At 41.3% G+C, this 19,259-nt stretch overlaps 1 protein-coding gene across 1 annotated transcript in view; it reads right to left on the bottom strand.

Annotated features, from left to right (window-relative positions):
* Nucleotides 1-19,259, bottom strand: part of NOX3 (NADPH oxidase 3) — a 57,863-nt gene that overhangs the window by 26,895 nt on the left and 11,709 nt on the right. Inside the window, exons 6-10 of the mRNA XM_068551108.1 lie at nucleotides 17,760-17,941; nucleotides 14,100-14,229; nucleotides 8,908-9,000; nucleotides 6,741-6,994; nucleotides 261-423 (exon numbers count right to left, since the gene is read on the bottom strand). Coding sequence (XP_068407209.1) covers nucleotides 261-423; nucleotides 6,741-6,994; nucleotides 8,908-9,000; nucleotides 14,100-14,229; nucleotides 17,760-17,941 — 822 coding nt within the window. The remainder of the gene's footprint in view (nucleotides 1-260; nucleotides 424-6,740; nucleotides 6,995-8,907; nucleotides 9,001-14,099; nucleotides 14,230-17,759; nucleotides 17,942-19,259) is intronic.

Here is a 19,259-nt window from a genome sequence, read left to right as displayed (position 1 = left end):
CTGACATGAGCAATTACATGTCCTGTCATGGCAATGAAGCAATGAAATTTATGTCTTGTCATCTTTAACAAGATTAGACATAACCCTTCTCATGAATGTAATACTAAATGGAGATTTTTAAGAACATAAGTATAGTTAAGGATCCTTGAGTTTATCCCTCATAGTTAATTAAAACCCTCCCCAGGAATCGGCAGATGACAGATAGAAGGATGTGGAACCTTTGAATTCATGGAAGGGTAAGCTGGTGATATTTTCCATACCTTGCTCAGCTTCCACTGGGTTTGTGACTCACAACATTGGTACCAGATAGATTTCAGAAGAGCGGCAAAGGGAGTGACCCCTATTCCCGTGGCAATGCACATGCTCACTGGATAGTGAAACACATCTGTCAGTGCAGCTCCAAACGGCCCGTCCACCGCCAGCCTGCAATCACAAAGTGTGCCGTTGACGTTCAGAACACTCCGCTCTTGAAAACAAAGCCGTCCTAGACCAGTGCTTTGTATGGGATGTGCTAGCAAATGTGTGCAGGGAAGTTGGCTCTGTGCTTGAGAATGCCCTATTTGGACACACATAGTGTAGGGGTATGGTGGCCGGCCTTATGGCACAGTTCTCAAGAGTTTGTTTTGCCTTCAAGCATCATGAAGATTGGTAGAAGATGCCTTTTCTTTTCCTTTTTTTTCCCATCTGCCCGCAGAGGGAAAAAACAGAATCATCAAGGTGGCTTAGAAGGCTTATCTGTCCTTTCGCTAATACAATTCTCCCCATTCCCACCTCTTCGTATGTTTATATAATTTTAGTCTAATGGAAGCCATTCATTTGGAATAAACATAATTTTGGAATAATTTGTCAGTTGTGGGGAATTTCTAAAACTCATTATTTTAGATTATGCGAACTCAAAAATCTGTGATAATTAGGCCAGGGGCTGCACTGATGTTTTGTCTTTGCTTAGCAAATTTTTCTTTATAAGGATGATGCATATTCATGAATAAGCGCAATTGTCTTTAACTTGGTCCTAAATGGACTGACCCCGGATTCTGCTCCATCTCTCATGGCCAGTTCTCCACACTGGCTTTTCTTTTGTTTCTTAACGTACACAGGACCCTGTTTGGCTAAGGGGCCTTTGCACGTGACAATCCAACTAATCACTTGGAACGCTCTGCCCCAAGTTCTCTCCTATCCTCTTATTTGGTTCATAGTTACCCTTCCATTAGGTCTTATCCCAATTATCATTTCCCTGGGGAAGTCTTCATAGATTTCTTAGACTAGGTTAAATCCCCTCTTAGATAACTTATAACACCATGCATCTCTCCTCTGTAGTCCTTATCACAGTTGTAATTTTATAGTTGTTTTGGGTGGTGTGTGTGTGTGTGTGTGTGTGTGTGTGCATGACTTAATTTGTGTCTGTTTGGTCACTAGACTCTCAGGTCTGCAGAGGGAGGGACCATGTCTGTCTTTGCCCACCACTGCATCCCAGCACCTTACATGGAGTTGTTCAATAACAATTTATTGAATAAACTGTAAAGGGAATGTTTAAAGTATTTCAGTCAACGGAATGTATTAAATAACCTCAACTATTCCAAAAGCACACATTTACATATGAACAAAGATATGCTAATTAAGAAGCTTCTAAGTTATTCATAACCATTCCCTAAGGAGTGTCTGTTGAAGGCACCCGAGGTTGCCCCTTTTGGGCTTACTATGTGTTCGTGAAAGTTCAATTGGGTTTATTTTAAAATATTCCATATGCCAGACCTCCTAACAATTCAAATTAACTCTCCTCAAGTTAATCTTAATTAATAAGGCTTTATTACATATTGATATATGGAAATAGAAGAATAAAAATAAAAGGTCATTAATCAGAAAGGGTTAGTATCTCAGCCCACGGTAGATTCTTTTATAAATAATTAGATAAGGGGAATTGAGAGACAGAGAAAAAATATGAAACGGTCCACGATTAAAATGTCTTATTGTTAATTGTTTTTATAATTAGTTGTATTTGGGATTTATTTGACACTGATTCTAAAAGATAACAATTAAACCCAAAGAAGAATTGTGTCATATAATTCATAGAAATGCATAATAAACAAATTTCTACGTAATTAAAATTGAGAATCTAAGCTGGAAGCAGCAGGAGGAAATATTGAGTCCTGCCTCCTGGTTCATACAGATTCCCTCCTTTCACATCCCTGATCACTCATCGCTTTCCCACGTGGAATTGTAGGGCCCCTTGTTCCATAGAGGGGCAGGGAGGGCTAAGTATTAGACAGTTTTTCCTCGTGTCTCACTGGGATCTGTCTTCTGACAACTCATGCCTTTTGCCTTCCTGAGAAACAAACCACGTGTTTTCCCTTTCCTGCCTCTCAACTCTTAAACTAGTTGATCTAGCTATCATGACACCCCAATTGTTCTTTTTTGTACCAAAATATCTCCATCTCTCACAATGTTGAATTGGCTTCCTTTGCACAAATTCTCGTTTGTCAAGTTCACTCAGTTACTTCCTGTCTGATGTGGATACAGTTTCTAATAAAGCAGCTTGGAAGTGAGTCCCCTTTCCAGCAGCCACATCACCTGGCCCTTGCTGCTCCCGTCAGCAGCACCACCCACCCACCTCCTCATCAACCTCCCGTCTTGTCTCTCTGAACCCATGAACTTTACTCATCCACGTTGTCCTTCCCGTGTCATCAGCACTTTCACTGTCGCCTCTGTGGTAGATGACCTTTCTTATTTTGCCAATAACAATAGTAGCTAACTTTTTTCTTTTTTTTACTACACATTATGCTAAGGGCTTCATATGGACTGTCATATTTAATCCTAAACAGAACTTATGTACTGTTATTTTCACCTTTATCTTACAGATGAGGAAACTGAGGCAGATGTTACATACATCCTCCAAGATCCCATGCAAAATTGGGCTTTGAACCTAGGCTGTCGGACGCTGGAACCCTTGGCTCTGGGCAGTAGATTAAATCGCTAAAAACTCTAACACAGACTCTGAGAAATTCCTCCATTTTACTTCAGAAGGTGAAGTCTTTTATCTTATTTATTTTTATTGAAGTATAGTTGATTTACATTGTTTCAGGTGTACAGCAAAGTGATTCAGTGATACATACATATATATCTATTCTTTTTCATACATATATATCTATTCTTTTTCAGATTCTTTTCCGTTATAGGTTATTATAAGGTACTGAATACAGTTCCCTGTGCTATACAGTGGGTCCTTGTTGTTTGTCTCTTTTATATATAGTAGTGTGTATCTGTTAATGCGAAGTCTTTTAAAAGAGCTTGCATTGTCCTTTTTCCTGAGTTCAGAGGAAGAGCTTCCCTGCTCTTCACTAAGCTTTGCATCTCCTCTTGGGGTCCTCAGTCACTGCTTGTCTCACAGGTTCCTGGGACTGGATTAAATCCTTTCTGGGTGCAAAGCAGTGAAAAATTGTGGTACTCTCCCTAAATTGTTTCGTTTAATCCAAAATTAAAACAATGTTGAGAGGTAAAATCATCGAAGGAAGTTCAATAAAATTCTGATTTGTCATGTGTTGAAGATTTAAACAAATTCTAGGTTTTGGGGGGTTTCGTATGCCTACACATATATAGAGGCAGAGGTCAAACAAAGTTAACAAATGAAGGGAAGCTGCACTGTGTACAACGACTCATTTTTATTCACTCGGTGAATATTTATTGAGTGCCAGCTGAGAGTTAGGGCCTGTTCTGGGCACTGGGGACAACAAAGTGAATCAAAGAGATAAAGTCCCCATTCTCGTGTGGGGAGATAAATGGTAAACAAATAAACAACCAGGTATTTAGTGTGTCAGGTGGAGAGGAAGAAAGTAAGGCGCGGGGCACGGTGACCAAGACGAGTGTGGAGTGTCTGTCAGGGTTGCTGGATCACAGGAAACGGGAAGGGAAGGCCTCAATAGGAGACATTAGAGCAGAGACCTGGGGGTAGTGAGGGGGCGGCCAAGCAGAGACCGGGGAAAGAGTGTGCCAGGAAGAGGGAGCTGCAGTGGCAAAGGCACTGAGGAGAGCGTGCTCGGTGTGGGAGGGAAGCAAGAGGCTGGAAGAATGGCTGAGTGAGCGAGGGAGCAGGAGGTGGGGCAGGGGTGCCCAGGGAGGTCTGGGGGCCAGATCATGTCAGGCCTTGCACTGAAGATGCACCCTGGAGATGAAAGCATGCCAAATATCATACGATATTAGGTGGAACCCTAAGAAAAAGATACAAATGAACTTATATACAAAACGGAAATAGACCCACAGGCATAGAAAACAAACATATGGTTACCAAAGGGGAAAGTGGGGGAGGGATAAATTAGGAGGTTGGGATTGACATGTACACACTACTGTATATAAAATAGATAACCGACAAGGACCTACTGTATAGCACAGGGAACTGTACACAATATTTTGTAATAATCTCTAAGGGGAAAGAATCTGAAAAAAAGAGATATATGTATATATGTATAAGTGAATCACTTTGCTGTACACCTGAAACTAACACAACATTGTAAATCAACTCTACTTCAATAAAACAAAAAGAAAGAAAGCATAACGACTGCGGAGAAACACTTCCCGAGCTCTTGTTGGGGGACTGGCTGAAATGAGAGCTGGTTTGTGAAGAGGAAGGTTGGTCGATAGGCCAGACAACTATATGCACTCAGAGCAGAAACCAGGCCAGCAAATAGGATGAAGGTATCCACCTTGGCAATGCCAAGGGAGGGCTGGGACCTGTGTGTGTGCGTGCGTGTGCGTGTGCGTATGTGTGTTTACTTTCATTCCTGATTTTAAGCATTCACACTACACTCTGAACCTCAGAATTCTGTTACATGGCTTCCTTTCCATGATAAAAAGGATAAGGTCTTAATGGAATAGTCAGATGTTGTCTTGTGACTTGGGGCTCTAGTCTGAACAGATGATGTTTGTACTTGGTTTATCATCACACTGCTCTTTAGTACCAGTGTTTGAAATGAAGACTGTGGCTCTTCCCGCCCACTCAACACAAGCAAGCCCAGGGCTACACGGTCACAGTTCAGTGTCCCATGGGAAGACAGAGGAGGGACAATAAGCTGAGTAGATTCTGTGCCTTAAATTTATTCTGGTGCCTAGTTTACCACCGGTAAATATTTGTTAAATTAAATGAGTTGAAGCGTCCATATTGGGTCCAGGTATTCATTCCTCATCAAATATTTACTCTGTATCCACTACGTGTCAAACACTGTTCTAGGCATGGGACGTATAGAGGAGGACAACCTCTTGCCCTTAGGAAGTTCCATTCTAAGTGTGTCCTTACTGGGTTCACCACCCGAAGTCTTGTAGCCGTGGCCACTGCTTGGCAGTTCCTGATACCCTCCAAGGATGGCAGAAGAGGGGATGTCTTGATGCTTCTTTTGAAATACCAAATTCCTTCACAAAGTTTTTCTCAACATTTTTCTGTGTGTGTCCCTGTTTTTCTGGGTCCCGAAACATGGGCTTTGAGTGCTTATTGGGTAATCCTGCAGCAAGAGTGGGAATCGATTCTAAGCCATTGTTTACTAAAAGGAGCCAAGGACACTGGGACTTCTGTCACATGTCCAGGCTTTTCTGAATAGGATGTTGTTTTGGATTCAATTGTTTAGCCCAGCTGATACGTTGAAATTCTATCTTAGGATGTGACCTTATTTGGAAATAGGATTGTTGCAGAAGTAATCAGGTTAAGATGAGGTCATTCAGGAAGATGGGCCCTTAATCCAGTATGACTGGTGTCTTTGCAAGAAGGGATCACAGAAACACAGAGACACAGACACAAGAGGGGAGAACAACATGTAATGACAGACGCAGAGATTGGACTGTCACAGCCGCAGCCTCGGAACGCCAAGGATGGCTGGCAAACCACCAAGAGCTGGGAGGAGCTAAGGAAGAATTCCTCCCCACAGCTTTCAGAGGGAGCACGGCCCTGCTAACACCTAGATTTCAGACCTGCAGTCTCCAGAACTGTGAGAGAATACTTTTCTGTTGCTTTAAGCCCCTTAGTTCATGGTACTTGGTTACGACAACTCTAGGAAACTACAGATGGTATCAGTGCTCTTCCTCTTTCTCAGGTCTACCCATCTTCCTTGTAGCAAAGTTAAATCATTTGTTTGCACACCAGTGTTGGTCTCAGAAGTCCTAGAGAATGGAGGCAATGTTTTGCCATCTTTGTATTTCTGGCACACAGTGGAGGTTAATTAATGCTTTTTGCAATCACACATGTGGGACTGACAATGCACAACACCACTAACTTTCTTGATTCTCAGATTATTTTGTCATTTTCTGAGCTTTAGTCTAATTGTTTAGCTCTTTCTCCAGTGTATGGAGGCTGCCAGATTAATTTGGACTGTAAAGCATCCTTTTTACGAAGACCAAACTTTACGAATGTAATTGAAAAACCTCGGACGGTGACAGCAAAAAGTTCACCGGGCTACCTTTCTCATCACAAGCTGCTTATAATTCGCCAAAGGGATGTTTTGGACCTGGGAAAGCAAAATGTTTCCTCTCCCTGGGTCATCACCTGTCTTCATTGAACATTTGTTTTTTAAAGAAATGCACTTGCTCCTAATGGAAATCTACTGAGTTATATTTTTTTCATAGAGATTCTCAAATTTTATAAATGGATTCAAATTTACCATACAGAATAAGATACTGCAGAAGTTGTTAGCATGTTGATGCACTAAAGGACCTTATTTTTTATAATATTCTAACTTACACATAAAAAAGAAATGGGCTCCCACCTTGGCAGGCTCCAGGGCTCCTTCAGGGCCGGTCCCTCTGCCCCAAAGGCCTTGCATAAAGCTTCTGTCCAGTCTCCTGCTGCCCGGATGTGCACACTGAAGAAGTCCTCCTGGGGAGCGGAGGTGAGGGTGAAGGGGTGCCACTCCAGCGAGGAAATGGATGGGCACTGGATCAAGACGTACTGCCCTGGTGCCATTTTAAAGTCACGCTTTTTCATGTGAAGTTCTAGCACTCCAGATGGATGGCTTACCACCTAAATCACAGCAAGAGAGTTGTTGGTTCTTTCACTCAGGTTAAATAATAAGACAATGGCCTTCATTCCATCAAAGGTTTTAATTTTTTTATATCAACTTTTCTGAGGTATAATTGACATAGACCATTCATTACGAGTTTCCAAGAATCGTTCCAACCTGGACATGAAAGTGATGGCAACTCCAGCAAGAATGACATTGACCTCCTTCAGCGTGCTAGGTAGGAAATTTGGGCAGCTGCATCCAGGGGCAAAGTGGTGTCCAGCACGTGACTGTTTGTCCCAAGTGGCCACGATTCGATAGCACAGTTAATTTCAGGCCCAAGAGAATATAAACTAGCATATCATCCATAGCACTTAATTATGCTTAAAGTTATCAAAATAGCCACAGAATTAACTTCGTGTTTTAAAATATAGGTCCAGTTTGTTACTATTTTCAATGATGTGCATCTTTTCCTGCTTCTTTGTGAACTAACCCTCGTATTTCTTCATTCTGAGTAAAAAACAGCCTTCATACTCTGAAATGTTTTATTCATTTGGTGTGGTTTTAGTCAAGTCTCGTCCAATCTCCTACCTAGGCTCTGAGTTTTAGATGTAAGAAAGCGTGATGCAAAGGCTATTGCTTTTTAAAGAGCTCTATAACTTGCTACTTATCAGAGACAATGAACTAATTTCCCTTCTTAGACTTCCCTCTTGTTTCCAGGCTCCCATGTCTTCTTTTGTGGCAGGAGGTATAAGGGGGCAGAATCTAGTGTCTAGATACTGTGACAGTATTTTTCCATTCAGAAGAGAATTTCACAGCATTTTAATCATTAGTTTCTCCTCTCCCTACTGATACTCGTTCTGATTCTGCTGTTAAATGGTCTCCCTAGTAACAGCTCGAGTAGATTTCCAGAAGTTTTACTGTCTGGCTCTTGATACAGCTTGATATCCTTTGGTGCTTAACTTAAAAACAGCAACAGAGAAGCAGTTTAAAACAGAAATATGAAGCAATTTCTGTGCATCTGCTTTCATGAAGACAGTTAAAGAGACAGAGTATTCTGTTAATATTGTATTAGCAAAGCTGCATGGGTTTGGTTAGCAGAGAATTTCTTTTAAGAGATTGAAACAACTAGGGGGAGAGTTTGGGGTAAGCTTTCAGTCTCCTTGGCATTTATTCTTTTTTAAAAAAATTTTTTGGCCGCACTGCGCAGCATGCCAGATCTTGGCTCCCCAACCAGGGATTGAACCCCTGCAGTAGAAGCACGGAGTCTTAACCACTGGACAGTCAGGGAAGTCCTCCTAGGCATGTATTCTTGATCTATCTGCTGAGGTCTTCCTCCAGCATGAGGTAAAAATTGGAGAGCTGTGAGGAGGGATGGCAAGATTGGAAAATATTACCACCATGCCTTCATTCCCTAGGGCAGGGCACTCCCTCTCCATTTTGAACCCCCCAGTGCCCTTTCTCCCTTTGAACCTGAGGGTGACTGTTCCCGCATCTTCCGTTTAGTGGTTCCAAGTGAGAGTGTGTGTATTTGAAAATATATGTACGTTATTTGTGCGTTTGCAACATTCGTATTTTTATGCTGTGGAGGAAGTGATTATACTCTAAGTCACTATGATCCATGTAAAGCATACTCAGCCCTCCTGCGTTTTCCTCCTAGAGAGACACTGAAATAAAGAGAAATACAGATGATTCCAGGGCTGTACCATAACCTTTATCAGAATTCTGTGTACCAGTCAGAGCCCTGACCCCTGTCTTCAGTAAAATTAGCCTCACTAAAAGATGCACAGGATACAAGAAATTATTAGAACAGAAGATGAGCCTCTAAATTATAGATGGTTCTGCAATAAAAATGGCAAATTAAAAACTTGGGCTAATAAAAAATTTTCATCTACACTCAGGTTTTTATTCAGACGTAAACCTACATGCGTACCTTGGTAATGACAACTTCTTGTTGAAATCGCCAGAACCTAATTATTCTTTCACAGGCATACAAGACCACAGGGCCTAAAACCCATTTCCAAGCCTGCAGAGAGCAGCAGAGAGAGAGGAAAAGGAAATGAAAATAGAATCCAAATATCTTCAATTTGAACCAATCAATACGTAACACGATGGAGTTCAGACATTTTCCTTTAAGTTTGGGCCAGTTATCAACAACCAAGATATCTCCTTGTATTAAATACTATAACATTCAAGTATTCCTTGAAGTCTACAAGCTTATTTAAGAGACTAAACTCTTCTGTATTGGTTTTTATGCTTATTTGATCAATGATGCTTTTATGTAATTAGAAATAATTGCGTTTGCAAAGAAATAGAAAGCAGATTGATGTTTATCTTATATAAGATAGGGTCATAAATGCTCCCAAACTCAGCCAAAGTCAAAGGCTTACAAACCACATTACTGAGCTAATAGGACATGAAAATTCAATAAAAAATGTTTCGAATAGTAATTTTTGGGGCCAACAATGCATCACAACTTGGGGGATCTGCCTAGAGCAACTCACACACCCACCCTGACACACACTCACACACGTGCGTGCAGCCAATGTTATATGGAATAAAACAAACTTAGTTTCTCAGCACTTCATTTTTTTTTTTGTCTTTTTTTATTGAATTTGTTACAATATTGCTTCTGTTTTATGTTTTGGTGTTTGTTTTGGCCACGAGGCATGTGGGATCACAGCTCCCCGACCAGGGATCTAACCCACACCCCCTGCATTGGAAAGCGAAGTCTTAACCACTGGAACACCAGGGAAGTCCCCAGTTCCTCAACACTTTAAATCTAGGTTTACAGAATCAGAGCAAAAGCCTCAACACTTGTCTGGAGAATTCTGACAGGGAACTTTTCCATTCTGTGTTAACCTTTTATGAGTATAATCTGCCTTACTGAGGATCAGTTTACCAGCAGGCTACTCTCGCATCATGGGTTGGGTAACAGCATTAGGTGTGTGCTTCCCCTAAAAGGGAAGGAATGGGAACTTAAAAATTTTGAAGATTTATACTAGGTTTGATATCAAACAACCTTCTGAGGCATATGATATTCTCTTTATTTGGCAGAAAAGGAAACTAAGGCTCAGCAAGATGAAACAAATTGTCCAGGGTCACAAAGGTGATAAACAAGGTGCACAGTGAAGACATGAACTGGCCTTGACCACCCAGCCTGTGCTCTTCCCATGTAATCATGCTTCCTTCTGTCCAATGCTGACATTAGGAAGGGTACGTACTTTACAAACTATTAGAGATTCATGAATTCATTGAATTTTAGGATGATAAGGGTTCTTGGAAATCTAGTCTAGTTCTTCTTTTAAAGAAGAAATAACATAACGTTCTGGGAATGAGTATGAGTTGCCTAGGGACACAGAAGGAGGTCACAGAGAGCCAGGACTAGAACCCAAGCCTCCTCCTAACTTCCCCGAATTCCCTCCTTGGAATTCTAGATCCACCGACCTCACTCTTAGAATCCTAACTCAGGAACAGAAAGGGTGTCCCCTTCTCTTGAACTCAGGTATTCACTGAAACCTCACCGACTGACTCATCACCTTCCTTGTTCATTACTCCCCTATCTATTATCCTTCTCCGTCTTTTCTGTTGACAGGTCACAAGCCCTTCAGCATCATTTTTGCTTTTGTTATCTTTCCTGTTTCTTCTAAACCTCTTTTGTTTATTTCTAGGTCTGTTTGCATGGCACTTTTTCTCACCTACATCAACCTTCTGTGCTTTTTCCCTGGGAGCCTCTTGTTTGCCTGATAAAGGCTCGATTTATGTAGGCAACACAAAGCAATTTGACCCACTTATTCTTTTCTGCCTCAGTGGGGTTCAGCAACGTGTTCAGAATAGCAGAGAGAATAAAACCTTCTGTCCACCTATGCTGTGGGTGAGGTGAGGATGATCAGAGGAAGGGATAAGGCAGGAAGGGGTAGACATGAAGGATGGGGTTGGACCAAAGCAGTGAATCCTTAGGTCTCTTATGCTCGAATGAACCAAAAAATATTTGGAGAGTTGGCTTGGATATTTACAGAAATGATAACAAGGATGCAATTCTTTCTATATGAGCTTAGAGACAGATTTGCAAAACCACTCCCATAGTTTCTATGTATTTTTACAAGTAATCTTCCACACCCATTTTAGAAAGTTTGCGACATCATACACTTCATTTTGTTGGTGTCAAGTCAGTCATGGTCTCTGCTTTTTCCATGTTGATAAAATGGAATGGATTATTTTTCTTTGTACGGTTAGTCAGGAAGGAGAATGTAAGCTATTAATCCTTGGCTCTATCTCTATCTAGTATATAAATTGCTCCAGGAGGAGAAAGCCGAGTTTAGTTACACTGTGATACTCCTGGGGCCCCTGGAAGGTAGGGATGGAGGGAGAGGATGGCCAGAGATGAATACTCAAAGATATATATCCCAGCAGTGATGACCAGGATAGGCAAGAGCAAGGAGACACGGCCCAGAGCGGGAGGGGTAAGGTAGAACTTGGACTGGGTCCCAGAAGACCTGGCTTCTGGTCTTGGGGTAACCATCCCTCACCCTATGCCTTTAGGAAAATCTTGGGTTTTTTTATGTTCAAATTTTCTGCTTTATAAAATGGGAGAATTGAAGGAAATTATTATTTGGGCTCCCTCCAAGCTCTTAAATGTTTTAGTTCTACTCACAGAGATAAACACAATGTCGGGGGCATAGAGTTGTAGATAGCAGCAGAGAGCTGACAAAATGAGGAGTGGAAGGAGGCCAGAGATTCAGAATGAATGTCGAAGAGTAGAGAGGTGAAAGTTCATGGCCACAGAGTTAGGAGCTCTGGCTCCTTGATGTGATTTTGCTAGGAATGCCCTTTGTGACCATAGGTAAGAAATAAAAACTCCTTGGACCTCGATTTCTCCATCTATTAAATAAAGGGCCAGGTCTATTTAGTATCTAAGTTTCTTTAATGTTAAAAGACCTGTGGATTTTTAGCTTTATTTTTTCTTCTCTAAAAATACTCAAAAAGTCATGGTACAGTGAGTATTTTATGATAGAAATAAAACCATGTTGATTTAAAAGCTGCAGTAATGAAACTTGTTTCCTCCACTTTCACTCCTGGTTTTTCATTCCTACCAGAAATAAGAACATGCTGGCTTTGATTTTATTTTATGTATGTGCTTATGAATGGCCTCTTTTTCTAGACAATAAGATTTCCAGGAGCAGAAACCACATCCCTGAATCCTGCGTCTACTGCAATGCCAAGAATATAATAACCACTTGGCAAAAGTTTGCTGAATTGACTCTACCTCAGTTAAAGCTTTTTCCTATACCATTGACATCGTTCCCTAGTAATTTAAAAAGTGCCAGTCTTATTACTATTATTATTTGTTAATGTTGCAGTTAAATGAAATAAGGTGCTTCTTTGGCTAAGGAAGACCAGGCATCTTTTGAGATGGATTGCATGAGGAATTCTATAGAGTCTGGAGTCGTGCATGTGTCTGTGAGTTTGGGTAGAAAGGGGGAGTGAGTCAAGTGGGGGAAAAGGGGATTGCAAAGTATAACTGTTTCCTTTGATCAGTTCAGTTTACATGAGGTGATGTACAAAGCATCCTTAGCTCTACCATGGGAGTCGTACACCCCTAAAGGTGAACTGATAAATACTCTATTGAGAAAAGCACCACGAAAATGCACCGAGTTAAGAGAGGCAAAGAGGAAGAGATGGATTCCTGCAAAGACGGGGTAGGTGTGGTGCAGTGAAGCGAGGGCACTTGTCCTTGGGATGCCTTTTGGATTCAGTGTCTCTAAGACATCAGAGAGAACACCGTACAGCTCAGCCAAGCGGTAATTGCAGAGCCCACACACGCTTTGAATCAGGATCCATTAAAAATAATGGGAAAGAGTGACAACATGAGTTTGGGTGTGCAAGGAAGTATAGCAGGGGAGAGTGAACAGAGAGGTGGGTACGTTCCCCCCTTTTCATGATAGTTCATGTCAGCATACACGGCTGGGAGCAGGCTCTAGTCTGTATTCATGAGGTGTGGGAGAGTATTGATTTTTTTATGGAGACACTGTAGCTGAACATTATAGAGAGGCATTCATGTTCCTCATTAATATGCAGGCTGGGTAGTGGCTCCCGATGGTTGGGTTTAAGGCAGAGACAATCTATACCGGCCATTAAAAGAACCACAGTCTAATGGACACATCTATTCTACTTCTCTCGGTTTTAAACATTCTTCCTAGCTGTTTCCACTCTTAAAATCCAGCGCTTAATTTAATAGAGTTAAGGATTTTCGAAAAAGTCAATCATTATATTCTTCATATGCTGATGACAGAATTTCCCGAATCCTCACCATTTATATACTGAAAACTATCTTCCCATTGTTTAATGATACATATTTTTTGGTACTTGTTTCCTCCTTGTTTTAATCTGCTGGCTTCATTTCCTTTCCTTCATGCATTACCCAGCTGCCCCAAGGTTTGCATTGTTCTAAGACCTGTGAGGGTACCAAAGAGAATTACTATTTCTATTTAACTACGCCACCAAGTGTCATGCTTACAGCATACCCTGGAAATTTTACTTTTGAGATCTTGTGGACGTTATCATCTACTCTGATTAAGTCTATTTGGGGCTAATATTCTCATTATTTCAGTAGTAAAAGTTTAATTAGAACAGGAAGTAAAAGCACGTAAACTCAATTTTTTCCATCTCGAAAGCTGTGGAAAGAAAGAAGGCAAGCTTATAAAGAGGGCATGATTCTCATTTGGTCGTCGCCTAATGTTCATTTGGGAAGGGATGCTATTAATTCTCAGAATGGAGAGGGCAGTTGTTCAGGGGGTAGGGAGCTGAGTGCAGAGGGAGGTGAGCCAAACAGCTTTCTGACTCCTCTGGAGACAGGACTGTGCTTGCGGGGCTCTGAATTCCCACCCTCTCAGCCATCCATATTTAAATGTAAGTGCAAGAACACATTTCAAAATGAACAAAGTGCTTTTGGCAGGCAACCTCTCGTAAAATGATCCATAACTCGAGTTCTCCATTAGCACACTTAATAAAGAGTTGGCTTTGTCTCATGGTGACACGGGCTGTTCTTTTTTCAAGCATATAAAAGCTCTAGCTATTTTAACTGTGGCGACAGCTATTTTTAAAAGCTCCTGGGCTCATTCTTACCGAAGGTTCCTTGCCAGAAAATTGAGGCACGGGGCACCGGGCAGCTGTCTGCCACTCAGCGAGGTGGTCTCTGCAGAAGGTGACGTTGTGTAGCAGAAGACTCTCAGCGGTTTGCCCTCGAACAATCCGACTTGCCATTAAAAACAAAACAAAACAAAACCGCCAAATTTGAAATTGATTTTGTGCAGTCTTGTGATGCCACAGATACGTAGTCTACGACGGACTCTGCAATAACATTTCCACTGTCTTGAAATCTGGGCTGGGGTGTATTTCCCTGAGCATCTTTGAAAACAGGAATTTAAGAAGCTTCCAGTAACTTTGAAGATACCAGAAAAGAAGTGCCCCTCGGTGCTATCTTGTGTTAAACTGAAAGTGTCTGTATTAGAGAATTCATAATGAAGGAAAATTGTTGGAACACATCCTTTTGTAGGCTGTTGAATTTAATTAGGTTACATCTTGTCCTGATTGCTGATTTGGGCTAATTGGCTAACTTTGTACTATTTGGGTCTTTTGCAAATTTATTGAACTTCTGCCCTTCCTGGTTTGTTTCTGAGCACCTAGAAGTTATCAAGTGAAGAAGTCAAAAGAAGTGCCCTGAATAATGGTATTTTTCCTCCCAGTGACCGATAGCAGGCTTAGTATTTGACAGGGTAAAAATAGGTCAGTGTGAAATGTGCCTTCAAGATGATATTGTTGAATTGGAGAGTGAAAAAGGAAGCTGGCATTCGTGAATGGAGCACTGGATCAAGAGTCCTGTGATCCTGCTGTATTATTATTATTATTTTTTCATTCTTTGGCCGTGCCATGCAGCATGTGGGATCTTAGTTCCGTGACCAGGGATTGAACCCATGCCCCCTATAGTGGAAGCATGGAGTCTTAACCACTGGACTGCCAGGGAAGTCCTGATCCTGCTATACTATATTTGCTACAGATGCAGTACCCATTGACCCTGGACAATTTGCTTAGGTACAAATTCCTCCCTTTACCCACTGGTGCACAGGCTGTGAAGCATGTGATGCTGAGGTCATGAAATCCAGGTGTTGCTCAATTCCTAGCAGTTTGTGAGTAAAATACATGGATTAACTTTTGACGAACATGATCCTCACAGAGAAAATTTAGCATGACACAGCTCAGGTCCTGGGTAGCCTGTGGAGTAACACGTCTCCTTTTGAATCGTAGGGCCTGGGAGGAGGGCACGGCAATGCCCTTGGAAACAGCCTGGAGAACTGCCATCCTGGCCTTTGTCCCAGTCTGTTTTATGGAAGTCATCCAAACTTGATAACATCCCACTGAGTTAGATGAGCAAAACTATCTGTGAATCTCCCATGAGCAAATGACGCCCAGACAGAGGAAGGGTGAATAAAAAATAGGAGCCAGAGGAAAAGGATCTGTAAATTTTAACACCTTCGTTCTCAGCCCTTAGACAACATTTCTTATTTTACCTAAAGGAACCTCAGAACACTTCTCAAGTGCAGTAGGTATCTTTTTAAAAATTTTAAAACTTTTTATGTCTTCATCTATGCCATCCCAAAATAAGAAGATTAGTGGGCTTTAACACATTCCAATAATCCTACTTGGCATTTTTGTACAGAATTTGCAAATTACTTTTTGCTGTAAACAGTAGCTGTAGAATACTTCACGCTGAGAAGATTAAACGAGGCCCTTATCCCAAAATAAGCCTTCCAACTAAGTTAAAATGACTAAAAAAATTTCATCTTATGAAATGTTATTTGGATATTAAAAAATATCTCCGATGAAACACTGCCCATTGAAATCCTCTTGTGCTTCTACAATGGACCAGGGTGTGAATGCCGGGGAGGAAGGATCAGGGCAATGCATGCGTAATTTTTGTGAAGAGTTCTTCTAGACACATGTGGATTATGAAGAGCCTCTCAAATGAACTACAGGGGTTAACACCCTGGCACCGGCAGAAGAACCCACAGAGAAAGGAAGGCCTGACAGTCTTTGGGGTGGAAGGCTTGGGGACTACATACCATCCACCCCACCCTCCAAATACAGAAAGTCAGGGTGAGGGATGGCACATTCAGAAGAGTCAATTGCAGGTATTTTAAAGTTAAAAGAGGCTAGAAAGCCCTTAGCCAGGCAGCAGCGTCAATATGAACACTGACTGACTAGGTTTCTAAAGATTAGCAGAGGGATGGCCAGTTCTTTAGGGTAAAATACACCCCCGGGGCAATTCTTCCTCTTACAATGTCTGTGTGTCAGACAAGCTGACAGATGATGGGGGAGCTCTTAACTGGGCAGAGGCAGTGGCAGCCGCTCGGACCCCCTTCAAGAAGTGGAGGGCTGAGATGAGGGGCGCTTCTAGTGTGGGAGGGAGACTGGAGGACGCAGTTGACTTGCTGGGAGGTGCGGATTGATAAAAGCTCCCAGAGGGCCCCGCATGGGATCCACAGTCACCGCGTGGTGTGTGACTTGCTCGGCCATCCCGCCTCTTGGGCCGTGTGTTTGCCCTTCCAGGTCTGGGCAGAAACAGAGCCCACCTCTGAGACTCGGCACCCCTGCACTCAGCAGCTGCCGTGGTGGCAGAACAAGGTGCAGGACATGGGATCCTGTGAGTGTGGGTAGCAGATGAAGAACTTCTGGCAAGCCATACAGGGCTTTGCAATATCACCAGGCACAGTTTTGCAAGTGTCGAGGAATGGTTTATTCACGAAAGTAGAGACTTGGCCAATCTTCAGGGCTTGTTACGAGTAAAGGTTTGTTTGTCTGAAGACCAGTGTCTTGGGTCTGACTCTGCCATTTATTTGTCCTGGGATCTTGAGCGAATCACTTAACCCTTTGAACATCTGTTTCCTCCTTATGAAATGGGGATAACAGCACCGTCTCTATTGGGCAGGACTGTTTTCAAGGTCAAATTGACCATGCATATACATAAATGTACTTTGAAAATTTAACATGAGAAAAAAGGGCATCAATTTATGAAATAATTAATATGGGACAACCTAGTTTACAGACATCAATTGGTTAATTGGTCTAGATCCATTTTGGTAATATTTAAAGAATTGAAAACATTATCTTTGAAGGTGCTATACTTCAGGTGCTGCTGCTCTAGCTTCCTGATGAAGGAATTAAGAGTATCAGGCGGTGTTGAATGCCAGCACAGCATTTTATTGGATGTTTGAGGAAAAAGGATTCCTAGAGGTCAGACAGGGAAACTGAGGTTCAGGGAATTGAAAGCCTTGCACATGGTCACTCTGAAGACTAGTGGCAGAGCCTAGGTCAGATTGGCCATCTCACACACTGTCCCCTCCCCAACACTGGGATGATTTTGGTCAAGCAGAAGTAAACTCTGGGTGTCAAAAATATATATCCCAACGAATCCCATATAAATTGGATCGTGGAAATAGGTTCTGAATGAAACAGAGATCTATTGTTACTCAGCATTCATTAAAATTCTTATATACATGTCAAGACTCTCCAACAGAGTTAGTTAGGAAAAATATAATCCTTCACCATCTATGTTGTTTATTTTCAGTATTATTAAAAAAGGTGTTTGGCACAGTGAATGTGCTTTTTCATACACTCTATGTGTCCATTAGTCCTGCATGTCATGTTTTTCCATCCAAAAGACTTTCTAAGACTATTTTGAGGTTCACAGAGATAAAATCTTACACGTTGAGCACCATAAGAACTCACCCTGCCCCGTGGATAGCCAGACCGATAAAGAAGATGATAAAAACATGGTGTGTGTACCAGAACAACTCATAGGACGCCTGCCGGATGAACTCGGTGGAAGAGGTCATGATCAAGATCAAAGCCAGAGAGATCAACAGGCCAGTAATACCCGCGACTGTCGTTAGCAACTCAGTGATTGTGTTCTAAAAGAAACAAGCACCATGACATTAGTGTCTCAGTCTTGTTTTTCCATTTTAGGATCAATATTTGAGAGTCCAAGCAGGTAGCAATTCAAAATGTTCTAATCAGAAGCATATTAGCCTTGAAAAGCATCCCCATACACTTCAAGAGGCAACTTCCTTGCCCTTTCCTCTACTCCACCTGAGGGTGGAAATTCACTCGGCTCAAATTTTGCCCAATGCCATTTCGTTAACTACATTTTTTTTTCCATCTGTATAAATCAATTGTCATGTCAAAGTTATTATGTTGAATTGAAATTAGGACAATATATGAAAATGCATTTTAAGATACAATACTGCAAAATAAAGCCGTTTCAAGTTTTTAATTTTTAAAATAAAAATGAGAATGTCCATGCTTAATTGCATCTTAACATTAGTAAACACTTTTTTGGAGAGGTCCCTCAGGGGCATTCCTAATAAAGCAGCTGCACATTCTGTTCCCCTGGCAGTTATTCCTTGCTCTTGCTTTTTAATTGGAAGGACCATGACTTGCATTTCTTTCATGTTACCTCAGGAGGCTTGGAATAAGGCTTTGTAAATCCCAGGTGATCAATAAAGATACAGCTATCCTTATCAGATAGACCCTGCCAAAAGGCCAGAATTCTGCCCTGTGAGTGTAGAGGATGGTTAAATAGCTTTTTAGAATGTGAATCACAAAGCATTTTGTTTTTATTGTGAGTTTCCCATATTCTGGCCAAGTCATTAGTATTCACACATTGTGTTACTATCTTTGAGACAACAATGAGCTCAGTGAACTCACACTATATCTTTTGTCAGTAAAATCTCATTAATTTGGGCTGCTTTGAGATCTTAAGGTAATTTGGACAGGGACTTCTCTGTTGTTTATTTTTTCTTCATAGAGCAAACAGTGGAAATAAAATTGAAAGAGGTATGTGTAAAACATTTTAAAGACTTTTTTCAAGCGTACTCAGGCATTTTAGAAATCCGTTTACATCATATGATGTGCTAATTACAAATCATTCATCTTTGCTTATTAAAGCAAATCCTCACTTCTCTCTTGTCACGATATATTTATAGACTGGTTTCAGTTGCAATGATTCCTCTTAAACAATTCCACTGTGTCTCTTTAGAAATACTCTGTAATGTACACATTGTGTTACTGATACCCATCTTTCTCTAAATATCCCAAATTAGAGGGTTTCCTGAACTTAATTAGTACTTAGATAGTATATTGCTTCTAAAATTACGAAATAACCATATAGGGAGTAGCTTAATCATCTTGTTAAATTGCTTTAAAAATATTTATAATAAGTGCTATTTA

This window comes from Eschrichtius robustus, chromosome 9 (genome assembly GCF_028021215.1).
Source record: "Eschrichtius robustus isolate mEscRob2 chromosome 9, mEscRob2.pri, whole genome shotgun sequence".
NCBI classification, from domain to species: Eukaryota; Metazoa; Chordata; class Mammalia; order Artiodactyla; family Eschrichtiidae; genus Eschrichtius; species Eschrichtius robustus.
This window is presented reverse-complemented; position numbering and strand designations above follow the sequence as displayed.